Source organism: Pleurodeles waltl, chromosome 1_2 (assembly GCF_031143425.1).
Source record: "Pleurodeles waltl isolate 20211129_DDA chromosome 1_2, aPleWal1.hap1.20221129, whole genome shotgun sequence".
NCBI classification, from domain to species: Eukaryota; Metazoa; Chordata; class Amphibia; order Caudata; family Salamandridae; genus Pleurodeles; species Pleurodeles waltl.
The window spans coordinates 165796311-165822445 of record NC_090437.1 but is presented as its reverse complement, the minus strand read 5'-3'; the positions used below and the strand labels follow the sequence as shown (position 1 = coordinate 165822445).

The window sequence follows — 26135 nt, the reverse complement described above, 5'->3', positions numbered from 1 at the left end:
ATACCCGGCATAGAATGAAAACCCACTGCAGGGTGCAGGTCATTTATTGGCTCTGGGTACCTAGAGTTCTTGATGAACCTACAAGCCCTATATATCCCCGCAACCAGAAGAGTCCAGCAGACGTAACGGTATATTGCTTTCGAAAATCTGACATTGCAGGAAAAAGTTACAGAGTAAAACTTAGAGAAAAATTGATGTTTTTTTCACCTCAATTTCAATATTTTTCTTTTTCAGTTGCTATTTTCTGTAGGAAACCCTTGTAGGATCTACACAAATTACCCCTTGCTGAATTCAGAATTTTGTCTACTTTTCAGAAATGTTGCGGTTTATGGGATCCAGCGTTGGTTTCATGCCCATTTCTGTCACTGACTGGAAGGAGGCTGAAAGCACAAAAAATCGTAAAAATGGGGTATGTCCCAGTAAAATGCCAAAATTGGGTTGAAAAATTGGGTTTTCTGATTCAAGTCTGCCTGTTCCTGAAAGCTGGGAAGCTGGTGATTTTATCACCGCAAACCCTTTGTTGATGCCCTTTTCAGGGAAAAAACCACAAGCCTTCTTCTGCAGCCCATTTTTCCAAATTTTTTTAAAAAAATGAAATTTTCACTGTTTTTTGGCTAATTTCTTGGCCTCCTTCTGGGGAACCCACAAAGTCTGGGTACCTCTAGAATCCCTAGGATGTTGGAAAAAAAGGACGCAAATTTGGCATGGGTAGCTTATGTGAACAAAAAGTTATGAGGGCCTAAGCGCGAACTGCTCCAAATAGCCAAAAAAAGGCTCGGCACAGGAGGGGGAAAAGGCCTGGCAGCGAAGGGGTTAAAGACCTTCACAGCCGCACGCTCACTCAGTTGCCTCTAGGATTTCCTATTACGTCTTTTTTCTGTTTCCATGCCGACGCCACGGTCGTATTCTGGGGTTGTGTGTGCGCATGCGCGTCCGGGTAGTATTTGCTAACGCAGCATGCCCACAGTCTGTATGTGACACTGAGGCTGTGTTGTTACTGCGAGCATGCTCATTTATTTGTGGTCCAAATATGTACCCGGAGTCTGCTCAACCTGCTTAGAGCTGGAGGCCTGCGGATCTCCGCTACCACTAGAGCTGTTTGGCAGGAGATCAGTTTCTGTGTCTTCTTCTTTATGCGGTGCGGGTGACAGTGCCCTTGTATTGGTCCTACTCATCCTCTTGTCGTAACATCACAGGGCAGCGAGTGACCTGACCCTAACTTACTAAGAAAGCTACTGAGAATATGTCTTGGAAGCATCCTGGTAAGGTGAGTTGTGCCCTGCACTGAACAATGCGTTTCCGTATTGTGGCTGTCATCGTAGCTGAAGCTTTACCATAGCAGGACAGTGAAATATGCTGCACTCTTAGTGTTTTCAAAAGTGTTGAGTGTACAAGGGTGGCCCGCTTAATTTCCAATCACTTTTAAACACGGTGAGAAGAAATGCTCGACGCTAGTTTATCTAGGGCAGCGGTTGATAGGATTAGGGGCTTGTTACTGTACAAACATGTCTACATGACAATTTGTGCTTTTAGTAACGCATGTTACCACATTTTTGGTATTCTGTTTTTTTTAGTGTTGTAAATACCAGATGTCCCTGTATTTGCAAGTCGAGGGTAAATGGAAGGAGGCATGTCTACCCATGAATTGGGTTGCTTTTCCTTCCGTCTTGCAAGGCTCTCTGAGAGACAGGGGTTGGGTGACAGGATCAAGAGCCATACCATACTCCACATCAGCCTAGTTTGACAGCATGGGAGAGGAAACGACTGGGATGACGAAGAGGCGCTAAGTGCCTTAGGGCCAGATGTAGCATTCTGTGTCTATGGGAAAAAGTGTTCGTACATATGGCCCTTAGTGCGCTGCGATCTGCGTTTCTTTGAATAGTTATTAACTTAGATAGCAAGCCATGCCCCGGGCAGTGGTTACGTAATGTGTAACATTTGGTATTGGATGTGTTTTTTTTTCTCCTGTGGTTCACTGTCCTTTTTTTACTTAAAGTCATGGAGGCGAATATTATGCTTTTTTTGTTTAGTGGTTTTGCAAGGTAGGAGGGAATGTACTGGTAATGTTATAGGAAATGAGTTTTGGGACGCGCGGATACTGAATGCATCGCATTTAGTCCCTACATTCAAGTTCATATTGTTTTAGGCAGATAGTTGTTGCCAGTCTGTCATCGGCTGGTTTAATTTTCTAAATGAATAGTCATCTTGGAATAGTGCATTTTCCGAACTGTATCAACAACCATTTCCGTAAAGACTCTTAAAGGGCAAAAGAAAGAGAGTCTAGGTTTACGTTATTTGTATATGCTGAAGAAGTACTAATAATACCTAGAATAGTGTTTGTCACCAATCAGTATTTGTTCGGCGTTTTGTTACATAATTGTATTCCAATAAAAAAATGTTGCAACTTAAGATGTTGACTTGTGCTTTCTGATAAAAACGTTGTTAATGAATACGGTTTGTCCCGTAATTGCAGCAAACAAGACAGCTAAGACTATTGCGGGGCACTGCTCTTTGAGCGGTCATTGATTTGTTATCGACCCCCCTCCCACCACCAATGTCCACCCACCCAGGCAAAGACCGTCTCATTAATTGCACTACCGTCTTTCTTTACTATGAGCCCGGAGTAAAGCCATGTCTATGTGCAAGTAGGTGTGCTGCAGCATTTTAATTTCTCTTACCATCCATGCAACCCATCCCCTAGCATCCTACTGCAGCACCAGCACCAATCCCTTCCATCAGAAGTGCAGTGCTGTGTGGAACTGATCAGACCACTATCTAATTTTCCACGATATCCATGGTCATAATAGACTCGGGGTGTGAACAAACGTCTGCAAATTAGCTGCCACTGTTTGTAAGCCATGGCATGTGGACCTGACCGGAGTAGCCGGCCAACTCCCCCCCCCCCCCCTCCCCACAGACAGTTGTTAACATCTGTTCGTTATGGCGAGGTCATAATTTCTTTTCCAATTTAAGTCCTAACTTAGCTTTTCAACTTTTCGAGGTTGATATCTTCAGAAATATTAAACGAGGCAGTAGTAACAGGTTCTTACAACGCGAAAAAAACAATTCTTAACAGGATGCAATTTCAAAGCAGTCAGTTCCGTGCACCGGTTGATATTCGAGTTTTTGAACACTGTCAACGCTTTCTCGTTTTAGGGTTGGGGTATTTTTCTTTTTAGCCCTCTGCCTAAGACGACTTATTATGTACAATACTAATACTTAGAATGTTTTTGAATCCTACCATTGCTTATCATTTGTGACTTTCTTGTTAACGTTCTTTGCTTGCTTGTTATTTGATGGCCTTCCTTCCTCACCTTGTGATATTCCTCCAGTGAAGCATAGCTTCGTTATCGTTTTCCTCTTCACATGCCTGCCCCTCAGCACTCAATGTTGATCTCCACCACTCCCAGCTCGCCCACAAAACACAGGAACAGGTATATTTTTGCCACATTTGACTAAGAGCAGCCTTTATTGGACTGGTGTTCTTTAACGTCCTACCTTCCACATGTTGCAAGAAAGTCTAGGCCATGGTACACAAAGGCAGCATTTATGGTGCTCATGAGGGGCAGAGTGTAGCACTCGGACGGTTTTTGAGGTAGAAGAGTGACTGGAAACCTGTCTATTCTGACAGTGCATACATCTGTCCTGGGCTGCCGCAGTGCACCCCATATCTAGAGTGTTTATTCCAGTTCCTAGTCGTGTGGAAAGTAAATGACAAATCCTTTCCTTTAAATTCTAACACTTCCTCAGACAGCTGTTGTGCCCTTTTAAGTACCTACAACTAGTCCTCTGCGTTGTTTTTTTAGCTGGATCAGATGCAATGCACTTTATACATTTTATTACAAGACCGGAGGCTCATATTATGTATGCAGTCTTTTCTTGCTTTAATTTAAACAGCAGCCAAGAAGAAAAACCACATTTCCCAAGAAAAGTAAAAAAACAAACAAAAAAACTACTAAGTGACATCACAATGGGAAACAACCAATAGGACGTGGAATACAGCTATTAATATATTGACTGCGAACAACAAGTCCTCTTTTCTTGCTGCTCGCAGTCAAGATAAGTACTCCAACTTTCATTCAAAATTTCATACATGTGCATTTATTGTATTTGTTTATTCATATGTGTTTTACCGTTTATAATCTTCACTTCAGCTTTGCTTGCGCCCACGCATTGTTTTTCTTCATTATTTAATACTTACGCATCTACCAACAGTTGTTTTTAGTCGTTGTAGACGCGTGGATCCGGCGCTTCACTTTTGCCTCTCCTTGCGTGTGGCAGCGTTTCACCGGAATTCCTTTCCACGCCTGTTTCGGCCATGTTGCTGAGACGGAACCTTTTTCCCTGAGGGCAACTCCTCTGGGAGAGGTTTTCTCATTCCTGTTACCGCCTCCTGTGTTCGCGGTAGGATTTTTCCCTTCAGTTTTGTCACGCCCACCCCCTTCAAGGCCACTCCCTGCCTTCGCAACCTGATTTTAACCCTTTATTGGCTAGAATAAAGTTAACTCTCCAGTTTTTTCAGCTTATTTGGTTCACTTTATTGTGCCTGTGCATTTTTCTTCCTTCAGTATGTCTGAAGAAGAAGACTCCCAATTTTTTAAAGAAAACCTTATAGTCCTTTATTAAGGACTCTGTTCAACAGGCAGTTTCCGTCTCAATGTTGGACATATCCAAAAATGTAGAAGCCTCCTTTTCCAAAATTATTTCTGCTACTGATGTGCCTCCTGCGAAAGGCAAGAAATGTGCAGCCACCCTTCCTGGGCCTTCAAAAGGCGTTTCTGTCTCTTTTGGTCCTCCCACCTGAGAGGTTTCTAAATCGGGAACCCCTTCCTCCCCTCTTCACATTACCCAATTAAGAGACACTGATGACGATGATGACTCTCTTAGTCATATAGATGATATGGACAGATCTTCGCATCCATATGTTTGTGGGCCTTCGGAGAAAAGGCACAGAATTCCTCCTATTGACGGTGATGCCGCTCACCCTGTGTCTCAGGTCTTGGTAGACCATTCTGGTGAACGCATGTTCGACCCTTCCTTCATGGTTCATCCAAACTTTAAGGAATGGTTTCCTGCTGACCATGTTGCAGACGATGTCTCGTTCTACTTATGCCACTCTCTTGACAAGGTTACCAGGAATAAGTTGAAATCTGAGTATCCCCGTTCCTCTTTATCGGACAGTGTCATTGCTACCCCTGTTATTGACCCAAACATGCTCATGTTTTTCACAAAATTTGGAAAATACCCTAAGAAAGGTGTGGATAGAGCCTGGTCCGGTTGCCAGGATAAGCTTTTGGATTTGGAGGTTCCTCTCACTAGGATTTTAGATTTAGCTGAAGAAGCCAAAATGGACCATTCTCCAATGGACCCTGTGGTTCTTTCCAATTGGGCGCAACGCGCTATTTGTGTGCTTGGGAATGCAAACACCCAATTATGTACTGAAAGTAGGAAGAGTCTCCTTCTAAAGATCAATCCCAAACTGGCGTCTTTGGCCCCCAAAGAAGAGGGCCCTTCGGCTAAAGGTTTGTTATTTGGAGATTCCTTCATGAAGGAATTGGGCAAGTACGTCTCCACCTTTGCCACCCTGGACAAAGCTCATCTTTCTATTAAAAAGATTTTTTTGTCACAGGTTTTCGCCAGGGCTGGCAAAGGCAGGAGTCGCTTTGCCGGCCGCTACCTCAGAGGTCAATATCCCATCCGAGACTCCTACAACCAGCAGAACCAGCTTGATACCTACTCAGGATACAAACCACGTTTCTATCCCCGTCGCTAAAGAGGTTATCGGAACAGAGGTTATGCCAACAAAGGAGAGAAATTTTCCGGTAAGTGTTTTCAATTCTGGCCTTCCTCCAGTAGGAGTCAGACTGGCTTTGTTTCTAGATTCATGGTTGTTTCTCACGTCAGATCCCTGGGTAATTCAATCAATTCAGGGTTACCTCTTAGAATTCTATCAACCCCCAAGTCAGTCCCCTTTCCCTCTTCCCCTTGTTTTTTCTCAAGAGCAAAACCAACTTCTCCACAACAAGATCCAGTCCCTCCTCTCCAAACAAGCCATAGAACCAGTTCTGTTCTACTCTTCGGGTTTTCTCAGTACCATTTTCTTGGTCCAAAAGAAAAACCAGACGTTTCGACTAGTTCTGAACCTAAAAAAGTTCAACAATTTTGTAATCTATCGACATTTCAAGATGGAGACTATCCTCCATCTCAGAGATACTTGACTACAAAACAATTGGTTGGTCAGATTAGACCTTCAAGATGCTTACCTCACAGTACCATTTCATCCCTCACACAGAAGATTCCATCAATTTCAATGGCAAAATTCTTTTTACCAATTCAAGGTTCTTCCTTTCGGGCTCTCTTTGACCCTTTGGTGTTTCACGAAGATTCTCAAGCCTGTAGCAGCATTCCTCCGATCTCACGGTGTCCGTCGGATTCTTTATCTAGACTATTTTCTCCTGGTGGCACAAGACAAGGACCTTCTCCTTGTTCAGTTAAATTTTTGTCAGGATCTTCTACTCCAGTTGGGATTCCTCATCAACTTTCAGAAATCAGCCATCGTTCCAACTCAGAAACTGGAATTCCTCGGGTTTCTCATAGACACTACTCTTTCAATTCTTCAACTTCCCCAGCACAAGGTCTCCTTAATCAAGAAAGAAATTCGTCAATCTTTCTCTCTTCCTCACATCTCCCTCAGAACTCTAGCTCGTGTAGTGGGGCTTCTCGCTTCCTCTATTCAAGCTATTTTCTCAGGTCCTCTGCATTCTCGCGCCCTCCAACATCTGAAGATACGCATTCTTTACAAGGGCCTTGCCTATTCTGATCCACTTGTTCTAGACTCCGAGTCCAAAGAAGACCTTCTGTGGTGCCTGACCCACCTAGATGCCTGGAACGGGAGAACTATCTTCACTGCTGCCCCAGATCTTGTATTAGAATCCGATGCAAGTCGGACTGGTTGGGGCACAAGATGTGGTCAGTTCTCGACTGGAGGCGCATGGTCTCTGAAGGAGTCCTTCTTGCACATAGACAGTTTAGAGATGCTTGCAGGTTCCTTTGCCATCCGCTCCTTTACAAAAGACAATGTAAGTTGCACCATTCTTCTCAGGATGGACAACTTAAACGCAGTCAGATACATCAGCCATCTAGTAGGCACCAGGTCCAAGATTTTATCTACCCTGGCAAAGCATCTATAGGAGTATTGTCTTCCTCAACAAATCTCTGTCAGAGCAGTTTACCCGACAGGCAATCTGAATACAGTCGCAGACTGGTACTCCAGACATCTTCACAATTCCAGCGATTGGCAGTTGCACCCTTCAGTGTTCAATCATCTTATTTCCATCTTTGGCAACATGTCCATAGATCTTTTTGCTTCTCGTCTCAGTTCCCACCTTCATTCCTTTTTCAGTTGGAGGCCGGATCCACAGGCTCTTGCCACGGATGCTTTCCTTCAGATTTGCCCATCATCTCTTCTTTACGTTTTTCCTCCCTTCCTTCTGATTCCTCGAGTTCTTGCACAAGCGTGCAGACAGCAGTCCACACTAGTTATCATAACCCCATTTTGGCAGGCTCAGCCTTGGTATCCAACTCTATTGGAATTAACAGCTGACTGTCCGGTCTGGCTTCCTCATTTCCCCAACTTGCTGTTGCATCCTCAGGGTCGACAACACCACATGGTCCTCGACAACTCCTTGTTCCCCATTGCTTGGAAGATTTCGGGTCGTCCTGGAGAACCCCAGGCATTTCGGAGGATGCTCTCAAACTCATCCAACAATCTAGAGCCCCTGGTACCTCCAGGGCTTATACATCTGCATGGGCCATTTGGTGCAGCTGGTGTATGGACAGGAATTCAGATCCCTTTTCAGCTGATGTAGTATTGGTTGTGAACTTCCTTGCTTCCTTGGCCTCCCAGGGTAAGGCCTACCACACTATCAACACTTACAGATCAGCCATTTCAGCTGAACATTTTAGAGTCAATGGCAGACCGATTGGTGAGCATCCTCTCATCTGTCAACTTTTAAAGGGAGTAAGATGTGTTTTTCCTCCATCTCCTAAATATAATATAATGTGGGATGTTAATTTAGTGTTAACATTTTTTACGGCCTGGCCGGATAATGATTTCCTTTCTCTTAAGCAACTTTCGGCAAAGTTGACTATGCTTTTATGTCTGAGTTCCCTAAAACGTGTTTCGTATGTTAAAGCTTTGGATGTTACCTCCTTCTTCTTCTCTCCTTTTGGTGTTTCTTTTCAGGTTCGAAGACGTACTAAAACTAACCTGGCATCTGCTCCTTAACCATTTTTTCCCTCTCAACCCAAATTGTGTGTTGGAAATTGTTTAAAGAACTATGTGACTCGTACTGCAGATTTGAGATCATCCTCAGCCTCCCAATTACTTATTTCTTTCCAAAAAAAACATAAACCTGTTTCTTCACCTACCTTAGCCTGTTGGGTCAAGTGGATCATGTCTATAGCTGGGATCAATGTAGATTCTTTTGGAGCCCATTCTGCCAGAGGGGCCATGGCCTTTCGGGCTTTCTGGGCCGGGGCCTCTTTACAGGATATTCTCAGGTCTGCAGATTGGTCTAATGAAAGCACGTTTGGAACTTTTTACTGTAAGACAATTTATCATGTTTCAGACTCTGTTATTGCTTTGAACATGCATAATATGAGCCTCCGGTCTTGTAATAAAATTGATATTTTCCTAGCCTTGGTGTCTGAAAGGCTAGATTTTATTAAAGACATGGAGGCGAGTATTATCCCGCTGCTCGATTAACCCTTCCCTGCTCCTTTATTTCAGTTCCAACTTCCTCTTCTGGCGTTGGCTCCTCCTAATCAACATGGTGTTCTTCCATCAAGACAGGATTCTTTCTTCAACGGCTCTCCTTCCTGGGCTCATGTCTACGCTTGCCAGCTTCAGGACTGCTTTATTGACATTTTCACTGTGAGGACTAAATTCTATGCGGTTTTGTTTGTTGCTTATTCTCCTCTTTAGTTTTTTCATCAAGAAAAGAGGACTTGTTGTTCGCAGTCAATATATTAATAGCTGTATTCGACGTCCTATTGGTTGTTTCCCATTGCGATGTCACTGTAGTTTTTTTTTTTTTTTTTTACTTTTCTTGGGAAATGTAATTTTTCTTCTTGGCTGCTGTTTAAATTAAAGCAAGAAAAGACTGCATAATACTCACCTCCGTGTCTTTAATAAAATCTAGCCTTTCAGACACCAATTCTAGGAAAATCTCAATTCAGTTCAGGTATGTGGCTCAGCCCTCAGAAATGGCAAATAAGTGACCATTGTGCTCTCTGACCAACTTGAATAAACCCACACCCACCTGCCATTTTCGGTTTGCCTTTGCCTAAAAAAGCCTATCCATGGGCGGGTGGGCATGTTCGCAGAGGATCCTGCTGGAGCTTGAGTCCCCGGGGACATTCTGAATCCCTGGCTTGAAGGCAGATGCAGGTAGGGTGAAACTGGGCCTTGGGGGCGTGGCCTTTGCTGGAGGAAGGAGCCTTGATTCCGTGCTGGATTTTGGGGGCGCAGGCCTGCACTGAAATGGACCGGTGTGCAGGAAAGTTGATTGGCTCCCCCACAGATATTGACGTTGAGCCATGGGGCAAGCCAGGTGCTCAGGGATGGATGGAGCTCACCCCAGGCTATAATCCTCAGTATGGTCACTGCACTTTGGAGGCCCACAGCAGGCACCAGCAGAGACTGGGGCGAACTCCTGGGGCTTGGGTAGACAGTTAGAACCCTAGACGTACCGCCTTTACCACTTGCAGCACTGTCAAGAGTACTTCAACTGCTAGACCTCACATCTTGGAACACAGAAGAGGTATGGCCCACGCATGAGTTACTGGCGGGGCCCTCCATGGACCACGGTGTCACTAGAGTGATTGGACCACATGGAGAGGGGAGGATGTGGGTGCAGCAACCATCCCATATGTGCGCCCATTGCAGGCAGAGGAGGAGCACAAATGACAGGCTTGCCTGAGGAAAGGGCCTGGGCCCATTTGCACTCAGTGGCAGAGATACCCCAGCATCACTATCACATCAAGTATGGTAGCCCATGAGTCTTCTAGACTGTTGCCCATGGTAGGTCAGCAGATCAATGTCCCAAGTAGGGGTGTAAAAGGATTGCTGTCATAACAAGACAAGAGAGAAGCTTTTTCTTATGGAAGAGCAAGCCTCATATACTTATTCATGTAATTTTTCATTTTTGTCAACCTCTCCCCACCCTAGTAGGACTATGCCACCAGGGCAGACTCAACCAAACCTGGACAGGAGAGATAAAAGCTACTGGACAGAAAGGGGATCCAGATTCACTAAAAATAGCCTGTGGACTACTGGTACACCTCTTTTAATAGGGGTGCCCACAGGTATGTCTAAAAACAAGGTGTAACGGTACTGCTGAGATAAATGGCTCATTCTGTCTCAGTTAGCAGACATGTTGCTGCCCTTACAAACAGCCTGTGCAGGTCAGGGGCATTCTTCAGGGCTAAGGATCCCTATCTGAAATGGCAAACTAACGCCGGAAACTAATTTAACACCTATAAAACCACTCGAATCCTACCTGAGTGATGGTATTGGTACAGTGACCCTAGATTATAGAGGATACCAGCTTCTGGTCTTGGAAGGGGACGGTGTCCTTTTGTAGTCACACAGTCGTCAAAAGGCCCACCGTGTATGTGCATCTATAGGAACCACTCCAGCCTCTGGTAAGTGTGTGAGAGATACCCCATTGACTTCCAGTGATGCAGCACTTAGTCAGTTTGGGGGAGATAACTACCCCTTGCATTACTTCAGTTCCAAGGAACCTAAACTGTTAAAACCTTTCACCCATTCAACCATTTGAGGAGTGATCATCTGCTTGGTGCTACCCCACTATGTGGGACTGTACATGTGGCTTGATAGAGAGCAAGGTGCTCTGTTGGTCTCCCTGGGAGCCCAGACCACAGGAAAATATCTTAGAGAGCAAACACTGCACACGATCTCCTTTTGAAGCCCTCTGGCCATACTAGACCCTCATGATCACTCCCCATTAATAACGCAACCAGCTAGTGAGATTTGCATAACAGAGAGGCTGGAACCCCAGGAACTGCCAGCTGACAGTAATCCTGCTTCAGTAGCCCACTTCTAACCCAGCGGATGTTGGAATGAGCCCCTCCAGTGCCCCTGGGACTGTTGGCTGTCCCATGCGTCACACTCCAGCCACCCAGAGCTACCCTCTAATTCTACAGCTAAACTCTTGACTCTTAGGTGACCATGATGGGGTGGGGGGGACTGTCCCAAGAAATACTTCAATGAGGTGGTAATCTAACAAGATTCCAGCTCTAAACAAAAGAAGATTGAGGTCTAATGGCAGAGGGGGAGGGAGTCTGGAGAACTCCGGGTGACGAGTCACAGTCAATCACTAGAGGCTTTTTTCTTCTCCAAGTTTTCAAAGAAAAGAAGGAGGACATTAAAAGAATCAAAACTGACCTGCACGACATATGGGGTATCCAACTAGTTTTATGAGATAAGAGAATAAAACATGCATTGAAGGTGTCGGACCATTTCCTCAGACCATTGCCTTGTGGAGCTTTAGCTCTGCTGGCATAGGGAGGTCAGGTGCCATAGCTGTGGCTATTGGCGACTGTACAAATAATTACTAAAAGACTCTTTAATCCTGACCAAAGTCTAATAGAAACTTCGCGAATAAGAAGGCACAGAAGAGGTGGAGAAGTGAAGTTTGGCACATACTCAAGGCGGTTACTAAGGGGACAGTTTTCTAAGAGGCGGCACAACTTAAACGCATCCACGAGCTTACCTGGTAAGCTAGCTACAGAACTGAGAGAGGTGGTACATCAGTACACACAGACCCCTTCAAATAAGATTTGGAGAAAAGTAACAACTATATAGAGCCAACTTCATACCCTAGAAATTGATAGAGCAAATCACATACTCGCCTAACAAGAGGCTCCTTTTCTTGACCAGGGGAACAAGCCAGGCACCCTACTGGCACATACAGTGCAAGCCTATCAGGCACACTTACACACTGGGAAGATAAAAGATGTAAGCAGCACCATATGCACCATCACTGAGCGTTAGCTTTGGGCATTTCAAGCATTCCATACATGTTATATATCCCCATGTACTTGTCAGAGAGCGCAAAAAGCATACTTTGATACAGTCTCATTCCCTAAACCCCCATCAGAGTCCTCCACCAAACTAGATGAACCCATTGCTATGGCCGACATTCTGAAGGTAATTGGGCAGCTGAAGTGCTCTAAGGTGCCAGGCCCAAATGGGTTTCAGGGGTGTGGAATTTATTAAAATATCTACTTGTCCAGGGGACAGGTTGCTTCTCAAATCTACTTGTCCTGTAAAAAGATCTACTTGTCCCTTTGGTGCCATGTAGTGTGGCGACAAATTATGGCAGCAATTAATAGCCTCTCTGATTATGCCAGGGCTACTACCATAGTAGGGCTTGAATACTTGGAGTTTCAATCCCTACTGTAGCAATTTCCTTATTTTGCCACCTTTCTGCAGATCTGCATACTGGGGCTGGAGGAAGCAGTAAGCAATAGTTCCAGGGCTGGAATGCCTTTGAGTCCGCAAACCTACTAACCTGCATGTTTTAAAGATTTTTACCAGCTTCTCTCTAATATTTTCCCATAATAAGAAATGTTGGACATTTACTCCTGACAATGGCAGAGTTAGAACTTCTTCCAGGGTTGGGAAGAAAGTGGCTGGAGGGAAAATGAACTTGCAAATGCTCAATAGATTTTCACATGAGCAAATCTACACATCGTATTTACCCATGCTAAAATACAGTTCACAAATATTTTATAGGGGTACGACATATACCATGGGTGCACTTTTGTGACTTTCTTTTAGAATTTGGGGCCACATGTAGGTAGGTTCAGATTTGTGACCTGCAAATTGCGAGTCGCAAATCTTAATGTAGGATGGTGTCCTTGACACCATTTGTGATTCGCAAGGGCTTCGCAAATGCCCACCTCATGAATAATCATGAGGTGGGTCGTAATTTGCGACCCCCTCGCGAATGGTGGCCGGCTGGAGACAGCAGACCACCATGTCTGTGACTGCTTTTCAATAAAGCAGTTTTTTTTGTTTTTTTTTATAATGCAGCCCGTTTTCCTTAAAGGAAAACGAGATGCATAACAAAAACGAAAAATTAAACATTTTCGTTTCATTTTTTCAGAGCAGGTAGTGGTCTGCAGGACCACTGCCTGCTCTGAAATTTTTTTTACAGTGACATTCACAATGGGGAAGGGGTCCCATGGGGATCCCTTCCCTTTTGCAAAAGTGTTAGCACCCATTTGAAATGGGTGCAAACTGCGATTGGTTTGCTCCTGCGTTCGCGGTCACAAAACAATCCTACATTGCACTGCGAGTTGCAATTAGGAAGGGAACACCCCTTACTAATTGCAAGTCGCAAACCCATTTTGTGATTCGGTAACCAGGTTACTGAATCGCAAAACTGGGTTTGTGCATCGCAATGTGCTTTTTGCACGTCGCAAACAGAGGAAGTCGCTGTTTGCGACATGCAAAAAGCTACCTACATGTGGGTCTTGGTCCCTAATTAGGTCTGGTGTTAACAAAGACATTTTGTTTTTATTAAACTTCTATTTCTCTCTCTTTCGGCTGGCTTTACTGTGAGTGATCGCATTCTGCTCTTCCACAAGGAGCATATTGCCACACAAAGTAGTTTTGTTCAGTGTCAGGAACTACAGTGGCAATCAGTGACGTAACGAAACTGGAGGGTGCCCCTTTGCAAAGAACATGGAGGAGTCCCCTCTCCAGACTCACTCAGGGCAGGTGCTGTGCTGAACGGGCCCCCTGGAGAGCGGCTGCGGGGCCTTTGTTATGCCGCTGATGGCAACGTGTGCTTTAAGAGTTCAAAAACTTTAGGGGGGAGTTTTGCCAATGTTTGTTACAATGTTGAGGGCCTGGTAGCTCCCACAACAATAAAGTGTTACAAAAGCCATGTCAAAACAAGACACGCATTGATGAAACTAAAAGACTTATAAAAATATGTCAGATCAGTTGGCTTTGTCAGTGTTTGTTTATTTTCATGCTTCCCATAATCGTGTTGAAAATGGTTACACTGATTTTCCATTAGAAATATTTTTGGGAAATACTAGCATGCATCAACACATTTTACTAAATGACACTTCATTTGCATATAATCAGAGAGCATTCTGGGAGCATTATACTTAGCCTCTTAGCCTAAACTTTTCAAACATGTGTGTACACTTTTTTTTTTTGTACTGGAACCAACGTCAGTAGTGAAGTGTGACCTTAAAACATTTATTTACAGCACTCACCCTAATAATGAAGGCTTTCAAATAATGAACCATAAATACAAGTTCGAACAGCATTATCTTTTGGAAACACATTACCTCAACTGCAGAGAATTCCACTCTCTGTAAACAGGCAGCCAAAGGGTTTGTGCTGCAGGAGGTTGGGCCTACTTGTCCCAAGGACAAAGTAAACATAAAAACTTGTTGCCCTTGACCCCAAACAAGATGTCCCGGGCATCGGGCGATAGGAATTCCACATCCCTGGGTTTACAGCCCTTTGTAGAGCAGTTTCGTCCCTCAAATCCTACCCATTTTGGCTGTATTATTTAACAACTTAAATGCAAGTAACAGTGTTTTCCTTGCGAATGACTGAAGCTGTCATCACGGGGCTACCCAAACCGGTTAAGGATCCAGCACTCTATATATCGTACAGACCCATTTCCTGCTTAACTTGGATCCCATGAACTTAGCCAAAGTCTTAGCCAATAGATTGGATAAATTGATGCCCGATATAATCCACTCCGATCAGGAAGGTTTTATACTTTAGCGCGCAGCAAGAGATACCATCAAAAGCCTTAAACAATATGACATTGTCAAGAAAAAGTGGACTGAGGCAGTCCCCCTGTTATTCAACGCTGAGAAAACGTTTTTCAAGGTAGCCTGAAGAGTGACGTTCAATGTCCCGGGCCTGGGTTCTCAATTTACAGGCTGTATCGTGGCTCTTAACTGTAATCCCCGGGCAAGGATCAAAGTTCATAGACCTCTGAGTTTCTGAACATAAGCAAGGGCATGTGCGTGGAGTGTCCTGTATCTCCTCTTCTATCAATTTTGTTTTTTACCTTGGCAGTTATGCAAAAACTTTGAGAACACCCATTAATGATATCTCCTTTTGTCAAGACAGGATCAAACTGTTCACCTTTACAGACAATAACCTTATTACCTTCACTGAACCTATGCAATCACTTCTGACCCTCATTTCTTTACTGGAGGAATTTCAGGCGGTGTCGGGTCTCTAAGTCAATATGACTAAATCTGAAGGTTTGGTGCACTTGTTACAACCTTAGTGTGTGAAACACTATTTTGCTGGTCTCATTATTGCATTAAATACCTAGGTATCCAGCATACACCTACTTTTCAGGCTTGCATCAGGGTGAGCTTTGATCTGCTGCTACACAAATTGACGTCCACTCTGGCTGCCTGGAAAAATCATGCACTCTTCTGGGTGGTCAGACTAGCTGTCCTAAAAATTACACTGGTTTTATGTTTTCCATGCTCTGCCGCTTCCCCTAATGAGAGAAGATATTGTACAGGTAAAAACAGCCTGTTTGACTTATATTTAGGCGGCTGGGAGACTGAGACTATCCATCAGGACCTGCATGAGATTCTGAAGAAATCAGGAGTTGGCGGTCCCTCATTTGCTTTGTTACTACCAAGCTTCCCAGCTGTGTTACATGACTTAATGGCTGAAGGGAGAAATGGGTAAGCAATAGTGTTTTATCAATGAGAACCTAGCTGCCAGACCACTGGGCAAACAACCATGGATCTCTTTTCGCCTGAGTGTGTTTCCTTTACATCAACCCCAATAACTAAAGTTACTTTAGCTGTCATACCCCAATAACTAGAGAGATATGGATCTCATTGCCTGCAGGAGGCCCCTGCTATATGCCCATCGCCTCTCATGCCGATAGTTGGCAACCCTGACTTCACACCAGGGATTGAGACACATGAGTTCCAGATCTGGAGGACTGGGGAATGTGCTTCACTCTTAGATTTATACTCTAATGGTACCCTGAAATTATTTGAGGAAATTAAGCAAAGGTATGATATCCTAGTAGCAGAGCCTTTTCACTATCTGCAATTAAGCACTGTGTAATGCCAGAGTGACCTTAAGGTTGGGGCCGTTAATTAGCTAACACATTTAGAAAACATCCTTCAACTACTTTCCTCCACTAAACACCTAGTTTCTAGAATATATGCCCTCCTCAGTGTCCCAGCTAGCACACTCAAGTTCCCCTTTCAGATAGAATAATAAAAAAATACATTCAACATCTTCCTTGATGCAAAAGAGCGACAGGAGATATTTGTCCAGATCAGTAATTTCGCCCGGCACCCCGAGGCAGGGAGATCTTTTTAAAACCTTATTTCCGTGGCATCTCACACAAGCATGACTCCACACTATTAAACAGGCATACCCCAACACCTGCCGGAGGGGTTGTGGTGAGGGGTGGTACTGCTACACATTCTCTGGAGCTGGCCACTATTGGGGACTTTTTGGACAGAATTTTCTTATCTATGATGTGTCTGTGGTTGTGTGAGATGGCTAATAATACCCAAGTTCGTCCTGCTGGGCAGGCCTCTGGAAGATTTATAATCTCTACACTCTCCTGTGGACAAATGTATATCCCACCTTCTTTTGGTGGCTAAGCACACCGTCTTACTACTCTGTGATGAGGCTACTATCCTACCCTCTGAGATTTGGTTAAGCAAACATTAGGTCCTTTTGGGTCAGGAGAAAATTGCTCATGACTGAGCAGGAAAAAATCCCAGTTAAGTTATAAAATTATGAAATCCAGTCTTGTCATACTTGAACAAAGATCACGCAGGCCTTATTTTTCAGCAGTCTCTAAGGGCCTTAGGGTTTGTTAATCCTATCATACTATCCCAGTGTGTGAGTTAAGTGTGCCAGGATGAGTGATGCATGACAGTATTTCTAATGCTGAGAGGGGTTGATCAGGGGTTGATGGAGGAGAGTCCGGTGGGAGCTTTTTGACTCTTGAAATTGGGTTGAGGGGTACGTTTTGTTTGGTAAGCTCTTTTATTTATTGTTTGTGCATCTACTAACTGTATAATAAAAATAGGCATTGACAAAGACAATTGGTCTTACCTATGCAAGTGTCATTGGCTTTGCCAATGTGTTTTAGCCATGTTGTACACCAGTGTGGCTGCTGTTTAGCAAGGCTAAACGTTAGTGGTGTAGAGGAGAGTGGCGTGGAGTGTCATAGAGTGAAGTGGAGTGGCAGAGAGTGTTCTGTATTGGTGTGGCACAGTGTGGAGTCGCATAGAGTAGCATACATTGAAGTGGCATATAGTAGAGTGGACTGGTGTAGAGTACATTGGCATAGAGTGTTGTAGAGTAAAGTGGTGTAGAGTGCAGTGGCGTATTCAGTGACATACAGTGCGTCATTGTAGAATGCAGTAATATGTGGCGTGAAAAGGAGCAGAGTGGGTTGGCGCAGATTACGGCGAGGCAGAGTACAGTGCAGTGGCATAGAGTGTAGTGGCGTAGAATAGATTGTTTCAGAATTGAGTGATGTGCCATGGAGTGGTGCAGCGTAGAGTGCAGTTGCTTAAAGTGGTTTAGAGTGTAATGGCGTAGAGTAAAATGATAGCGAGTGCAGTGGCATAGAGTGCAGTGGTGCAGAGTAGGCTGGAGTGATGTAGAGTGCGGTGGTATAGAGATGACTGTTACTGAGTAAATTGAATTGGTATAGAGTGCAGTTTTGTAGAGTGGAGTTATGCAGAGTACATTGGTGTGGCTTAGACTGGAGTGGTGTAGAGTGCAGTGACTGAATGCAGTGGTGTAGTGTAGTGAAGAGTGCGTTGGTATAGAGTGACAGGAGGTAGAGTAGAGAGGCATAGCGTGAAGTAGGGTAAGGTGGATTGGTTCAGAGTGCAGTGGCATGGAGTGGCGTAAAGTAGAGTGGAGCAGAGTGGAGTGCAGTGGTGTGGAGTGGTGCAGAATAGAGTGGACTGGAATACAGTGGAGTATTCATGGTGTGTAGGCACACTGTCATTACAGACAAGACATTTTCCGTTAAAATGACCATCACATTTGCACAGACATAAAAACTGTATTCAGTGCACAGATGAAAATGTGTGGAAATTGAATCAGTTAGTGTAATGATTTGTTTTGATCATATGAAAGTATTTGTTTCCAATACACTTCAGAAACAGCAAAAAATGTGCTTCATTTGTGTTCCTAATTCTGATATTTTCTGAAATACTGTTCATTTGATATTGTTGTGTGCTAGTAAAAATATCATTCCTACCCGCAGTATCCAGCAACATTGTCACATAAATCCTCTTACTTTGAAGTCAGAGAAAGAAAAGTAAATAAGCACCCTCAGAAGATAGCCCCTGACATTCGACCATTGTCTTTGAATGCACAGCAAATGTGACGAGATAAGAACAAGATTTACGGGCCTGTTTACAGAAAGGGAGCACTCAGAAGGATACTTTTAAATAAGGTTTGGGCAAGAGAAGGTACAAACTCAAGCTGGGCAGCCTAAAACAAATAAATAAATCCAGCAAATGGAAAGCACGAAAATGTGAGTTACAAAGCACTAAGCCAAGAGCAAGAAACAGGCAGAATGCGTTCCTAGGTCTGCTTTGTGAATGCCTCCAAGATGTCTTTATCAAACCAGACAACTGTGCTGTCTGGTAGGCTGCAAACTATTGATTGAAGCTATATTATGTTCAGTTTACTACATGAATTTTGAAAAATAAACCATGTCGCCTAGAAAGATTGAAAATATTGAATTCGGTGCTCAGATTCAAGCTCCCTTAAAATACGTCTACTTTCCCTTCAGTATTTGTATTTTTTTCTTTTACTTTTTTAAACAATGTTTCACAAATAAGTGTTGGCATAGTCAATAGCTTATTACCCACGTTTTCATGGCGAGACCTATTAGCCTTGCCAGTGTTTATTTTCTAAAGTGTCTGGCCAAGTGATCGAAACCCTTTAACAAAATGCTGTAATGGTGGTTGAATCCAGCTTGTCGTGATTGACACACAGGTATATGTCCTTAAATCATTACAGTTGGAGGAGTGGTGGTAATTCAAGTGTGCTTGCGACCTGCAGCCAGGCAGTGAATAAAGACACCAGTATGTATCCTCACATGCTGGCTTGCACTTACATTGCACTATCTAGAATCTGCATGTAATGTGTGGGTGCATCAGTACAAAAGATATGTTTATGACTGCCAGTAAATATATTGCCATCTTATCTACTGGGCAAAACATGGATGTGATTGTCTAGTCCCGCGAACAAAACACCTTTTGCTTGTGAAACCTCGAACCTCAAGCGATGACTAACGTTAAACAACTATAGAAGATAATCAAAAAGGTAAGAATTTTGTATTCTGCTCTTGGAAGTTACATATCTACTGGTTCTTCTGTTGTTTGATAATGGGTTGAAATTACCTGATAACTGGAAGTAGAAGGCTTTGAGGGTTGTTTCTAATTATTGGCAATGCAAAGTTTCTACCAATCATGGAACACATTCTTTGAGATTCCCTTGTTTTGTAAACTTTGATTTTTTAATTGAGCTCTTATTGCCCTACCTATCTCTTATTGTGTGCTCAGTGGTATTTGCAGTGTTGATCTGGTAATATTATCAAGAACAAAATGGAAGAAATTGCACTAACATCGGGCTAGTCAGAATTACTGGAGCATCGCCTCTCGAGGGAAACTTCTCCAGGCATTCGTAATGAGCACCTTGGTATCGACGGTTAATGGCATCTTTAGACTCAGCTGTTGCTTGAATAGCAATTTGTCTGAACCTCAGCCCAATAAAGATTTAAACCATACCCTTCAATGGAGAAACTCTTGAGTCCCTGATTCGGGATTGGCTTAACAATATGACCATAAAAGCCTTCTGCCAGTGTCTGTCATACCCTGCTAAATTCCTAGGCTTTCTCATTGACCCTAAGTTTGTCTTTTGAGGACCACATCAATAAAAAAAACACTTGATACGCATGGTTCTAGCTTAAATTACTGCACAAAATTGTACCTTTCTTCCCTCATATTAACATACCGTCCAGGCATTGTCTTCCTCACACAGTGAGAAAGACAGAAGAATACTCTACAGCTCAACCCAATCATAGCTGTTCCTCGCACAGCAACTTGACAAATTCTCAACCATCAGGAGGTTGGACACATCTTCATTACCTTGAAAGAACTACATTTACTCACTCTCCATGAAGGAAATTAATTCACAGTATGACTTTGTGAGACCTATGAGGAAATTGACTTGAATAAATTGGACTACTTTGCATATAAACTCAACATATCTGTTTATGAGAGTATGACTAAGACACCTTGGTCAAATAGCAAATCCGGATGACCCACAAAGAAAGCATATTCTTGCATACTTTGTGCTTGTTGTCTGAATCTCAAGAACAATCATCATTTGCACCTCAGACATACTCCTTCTTTGGTGCCATTGTGTATGTACCGGCATGCCTTTGTATCCTCACGTGGACTCCAGTACTGCTTTGGGCTTTATTAAAGCTTTATAAATATCACCAGTAAAATAAAAATAAATGAAACTCACTAAATGGCAAGTGTGTATTTAGTTGGTGTTTTGATATGCACATTTCAACATGCTAAAACTCGAATGCAAGTTGAAATGAACCTGAACTCCAACTGTTTGTTCAGTAAGACCACCATGTTTGCAAACTTTCTAGTCTCCAAATCTGAAAATGTTGGATACATGGGAATGCAAACACAAACAGGGCTTGCTCATTGCTCAACAGATTATATTTTTCACGTCAGTTCTATATATTAAAACCTGGATATTGTGTTAAGGACCTCGGTTGCACTGGTCAGAGTGACTGTATGTAGGATTTGACAGAATGGTATGTGATTTATTCTTTGGGCCTATGAATATCTCTTGAGAGCTGCTTGTTGTGTGTTTTTTTAATGTGTTAATAACATTTTATTAAATGATCTTTTAAATTATATTAGAATGATTTAAAATATCGGGCCTCGATAAATATTTGGCATGTCTTAGCCTTCACCAAAATGTTTCTCGTTGCCTCTATAAGACTTCTAAGCGGTAAGTGATCACAGACCATATGTATTCATATTTGGTGCCTTTTTGTGCTTCATGTTCTCCCAAATAATTTAAATACTTTAGGTTTATAAGGCTATTTTTCAAGGATTACATCTCTGGCGAAGTGATGTGACCTAATAGTCCTGCGAGGAGTTTTAAAATGTGTTATTTAATGTTACTAAAAAAACATTTTATTGTGTGATGATTAATTAAAATCTTTACAATATAAAGAAGAGAAAAAGCTTTGCAATGAGTAAAATACACAAAACAGGGGCTTTACACGGATCATTAGAAATGTCCTAAAAGATGCATTAAGTGCACTGAAACAGGCCCAAAGTTGAAGCAGCGAATGTAAACATGCTCATAGGAGTGTAAAGTGCTTAGACAGAACATAAAAAATATCATAAAAGATACATTAAATCCTCTGAAAAGGACCTAGTGTTAAAGCAGCCAACATGGTCATACACATAGAAATGTAAGCGCTCAGCGATAGCTAAAATATTCATAAGTGTGTACTGGGAGCTACAATTCCTGTAAAATACATCTAGCTGATGGACTGCTAGTAGCTGAAAAAATGAATTAAAGGAGATCGTAGAAGATCATCAAATAGAGGGCAGTAGACTGTCCGTGGGGTAGGGTACGTTGAAATTGCACATATTTAAAGAGAGTCCGCCACTTGCTGACCTTAGCTTGCTGAGATGGAGGTTGTTTTTTCTGGACATGATCTACCTGACTTATGATATTCTTTAAGGGGTTCATCTATGAGGCCAATTTAATTGCCAAATTTGGCCAAGACAGTTGGCTACGTGATAGTAAAGACAAGACTCCTTGCCTCATTGCAGGTTCTAATTCCATGTATTAAAAAGAGTGGTCTTAACAGAATATGGAGGGCATGCAGCAGCGTCAGGCAGAAGCATAGCAGATGGTTATAGGACTCAAATATGTATCCGCAGAGCCTGCAATTAACAATCGCGGAAAGGTGGAGAGGGAGGCCTATTTGGAGTTAAATTATTTGATCTGGAGGCCCATCAACCATGCAGTCATGATTTGCTTAAGGCAAGCTTTCCCGATTGGGCACAGAAGGTACAGTTGGGGGCTCAAGCAATGGGGATGTTTGTTGGCATAGGATTTTTGCCCCTGCCTGGAACACTGGTGTGCTCTTCAATTTAGCCTTGACGCGTATCTTTGACAGTGATCTTATCTGTTGTTTCAAAATAGCTTTAAAAGCTGTGTGCATGAACAGATGCTTGTTCAGCACTGACCGATCAATTTGAAAAGTGTCAAATCATTTTTTTAGGATACTTGGTCTAAGGGCACTTCTTTAAGTTAAAAATGTGTTGGAGAACTGCTTTCAGGGTAATGGGCATCACCTTTATAATCCTGTAATAATACCTTAAGAAGATGTTACCCTTTGTTAGCCCTCATTTGGCCCTCCAGTCTGAATTCCAGTCTGATCATGCAGCCTAGTGTGTAATGGTGTATTTGGTAGACTTTGGTGATTATCAGGTCAGACTTTACTTCAAGGTAGCTCCTCCCTTGGAGGACTTCCAAGCTCCCAGGTAATTGTAGGATATAGGCCCTTTGATTTTTAATGGGCCCAAGTTCCAGTTGTGATTTGTTTTCTTGGTAGTCCTCCTGAAACGTATGACTTGTTTTAGATCTGTTTCCCATCTTTTTGGTTAAACTTGTTATTTTTATGGAGGACGTTGGGTGATTTCTGGATCCCTATCCTATAGTGATCCAGAAGGACGATATTGTCTGCATATTGTAATAGCGTGACCTTGGGGTCCCTGATTTTTGGTGGCACCAGGTTGGTGTGTTTTAGTGCCAGGCACATGTCTGCTGGGTACAGGTTAAAAATAAGGGTGCGAGAATGCATCCTTGCTTTAGACCGTTATCTGTTGGAATTTTTTTTGTGATGGCCATCTGCAATAGCTTGACCCTTACCCAGATCGAGGTGTATAATGATATTGCTTGAATCAGGTTTTTTTGGAATGCCCCGCTCTGCAGTTTTCTCCATAAATTATTCCAGTCCAAGAAGTTGAACATGGCGGAGTAGTCAACATAACAAGCATAGAGGGGGAGCTTCATCTGACTAGTAGCCTGATGAATTAAAGAAGAAAGTTCTACTATAATTTCCATGGTTCAGGAATTCGTTAGCTGGGTCCTGTCTATCTCCCTTCTTGAATATGGAGTGTAGGATTGAGCCCCGCCAACTCTCTGGGACCTGCCTGGTCTGAAAGCATGTGTAATACAATGAAATGAGTGTTGCAGACCACCAGTTGATGTCATCTTTAAAAACATGGGCTGGAATGTCATTTGGACCTGGAGCTCCAGTAGCTCTGATTTTGTATGAGATTTTCGAAATGTCATTGGCAATTAATGTTGTATCATGGTTCTGAGTGTCAGCAGGAATGCCTGATTAACTCAAGAGGATGTTTCTTGCTGTTCTTACAATGTATAACTTGTTTACATGCTGTGACCACTGGGATTCCTCAATTACATTGATTTTTTTTTTTAGCCTTCCGGACATACTTTATTTTTAATGTGTGTTCTGAGCCAAAACTATTGAATTAGAGATTGACCAGTAAAATCATTATCTGCTGGTCAATATATATGGATAGGACCCCAGCTAGCCTCCCAAATAAATATATATATTTTTTGCATCTTTCATAAAAACCACAAAACCAATAATAGTCATATGATTTGTTAACCAAGTTTCTTGGAGACAGAGTAGGTCGTCATACATTATAAGTGAGCGTACAGGAGTTTTAAGGTTTTGTTTTCTTTCTGGGCCTTTGTTAGTGCTAGGAACAGTTCTGAGTATCACTTAGTAAGGTGGATGGTAGCTCCAATCTGTTTTACACTTTGCCTCAATTGGTTCCAAGGCAACTCTCCTAACTGGGTCCATTTTATTTGATTAGGATCGAGACATTCAAATTTTACTGTACGGCAGGTTTAGTTGTGAGCACCATGCACCCCTTAGGATGCTGTGAGTTTGATCTTGCAGGCTTGAAGGGCCCCTTTTGGTTCTTCATTAAGAATGTGTTTTCCAGTACTATAGGTTTTGTGATCCCAGTGACCCATTAGTCAAAAGTTGACTTTCTGGTCAGGATCTCTTCTGCCATTGAGGACGATTTTTGTATTATTATCGTCGCTTCTCTTCCATTTTTGTGGTCCGTTAATGTTTTGAACTCTACTCTAAAGATGTCTTCGGTGGTTATATTAACTGGGTTTTCGAATGGCTTTAAATAATTGCAATAGTTTTGAACGGTTTAAGACATCGTGGTTGCCCTTGGATAAATATTGTGGTGTGAGAACCAGCTTAGCTGCCCTGGAATCACAAGAAGTTTCATTGGAGGGGCAGTTGCCGCTACATTGATTGAACATTCGGCCGATGGGCCTACTAGGCAAGGCTGCCATATTTGGTGCCTCTTCTGTTTTTGTGGTCTCTGACACAGGGCGTAGAAAGTGTTGCTTGGGCACCTTGCAGCATGGAAGGGCCTGCTCCGTGTCCTAATGCAGAATGAGCAGGTGATTGAGATACAAGAAAGTGGGTTGTGTTTGAAGATTAGCTGTTGCTGTTTTGCCACTTTTTTTTTTTTTTTTTGCCTCTTTTAATCTCTTTTTTGATGTTTTTGAAAGACCCCTTGTCCATTGACTCTCCACATGATTTACTTTACCATTGTTGGTGAGTGAAGAAATGTTTTCCTCTGTTGGCAGTTTGTGTGTTGTGAGAGCTTTAGGAACTACCTTATGGACAACCTCCCTGGGAATTGTGGGTGCACTAACTGTTTGATCCTGTGTTAGTGTGGCTGTGACAAGCTGGATGATTGTCTCTGTACATGCCATGTCTCCTCAAAGCATGGAGTGATGTGTCCAGTAGCAGGTTTGCAGGGTTAGATGATGTTAAGTGAGATGGATGCAGGCAAGTTTTAGTTGGGAGTTGAAAAGCAAGCTTCCAGTCCGAGATCATTGAGGTAAGAACCTCCGGCCATGTGCATAGCTTTTCGACTATTAAGTGACAGGCACATTTTGTTTTATCTTCTTCAACTGGGCTAGCACTTTTCTCCCTTTTGCTCCAGGATATTAAGATTGGCCTCCATCTTTGCAAATGATGTCGCTAAGGCTTGGATCAGATCTAATTACAGTTCTGATTTATCTGACTGCCTGGTCAGGGCATTTATCATCGCAACCAGGGTAGCATTAATTGAGACCAATAAGTTGCTCCCTTGCTGCAAGTTTGAGAGATGGCCTGGGCTGTCCTGTTAGGTTTCCTAGGTTTCCCAGTGAAACTGTGGTCCTGTAGTATTATTGGTTGAGCGTTCTGAGGATTTTACTGCTGGTTATCATTACCATTTCTTTCACAGTTGCGGTCCTCTCTGCACTGTGTTGCACTATGCGGAGGGTTGCTGGAATTGGGAGTCCCCATCTGCTCCCATGCAAATGCTACTGACAGCGTATTTGCATCTGCGAAACAGTTATAATTATCATCTTCAGGGCAGCAGGGGGCCCTTGGTGCAGGGGGATCTGCATTAGGAGAGCAGGATCTAGAGACACAAGAAGTGCTAGTAACGCTCTCACCTTTATCTTGCCAACCCTCCTCCTTTGTTGTGACGTTGAGAGGCAACGTGTTTGACATGTTCATGAAGTCCTCTGAGTCTCGAACTAGATCCAAGCTTTGAGTCAGTGGCAGTTTTTCTTGAAAAAAATGTTCTATTGATGTTTTCTTGCCAGTGAAGTTGATTTGGAATTTCTTTTTTCTTCGGGTAGCTGATAAGAGACTTGGTTTTTCCAGAGGTATTGATTACTGCCTTACGGCTCATTTGACTGTTAGTTTTGTTATTGTGCTTGATTATAGTAGTCGGCTCAGGGTTCTCCAGGGCTTTACAGGCAGTGGAGTCAATTTGCCTATAATGTTTACTGGCCACACTTCGATCTGAGCACTTTGTAGCCTTAAAGATCCACTCTGGGGCCTTGGTGATTCACTCTGGGGCCTTCT

At 43.0% G+C, this 26135-nt stretch overlaps 1 protein-coding gene across 4 annotated transcripts in view; it reads left to right on the top strand.

The window, feature by feature from the left end:
- The first annotated feature begins 977 nt into the window (after positions 1-977).
- The window catches only part of LOC138298551 (zinc finger protein 300-like), a 236587-nt gene continuing 211429 nt past the window's right edge, over positions 978-26135 (top strand). For 2 of the 4 annotated variants that reach the window (XM_069236887.1, XM_069236886.1), the window contains exon 1: positions 979-1267. In XM_069236887.1, the coding sequence (XP_069092988.1) occupies positions 1244-1267 (24 nt within the window). In that variant the 5' untranslated portion in view covers positions 979-1243. Of the gene's footprint in view, positions 1268-8791; positions 8936-26135 lie in introns of all 4 variants that reach the window. The other 2 variants (XM_069236885.1, XM_069236884.1) reach the window with 2 other exon arrangements.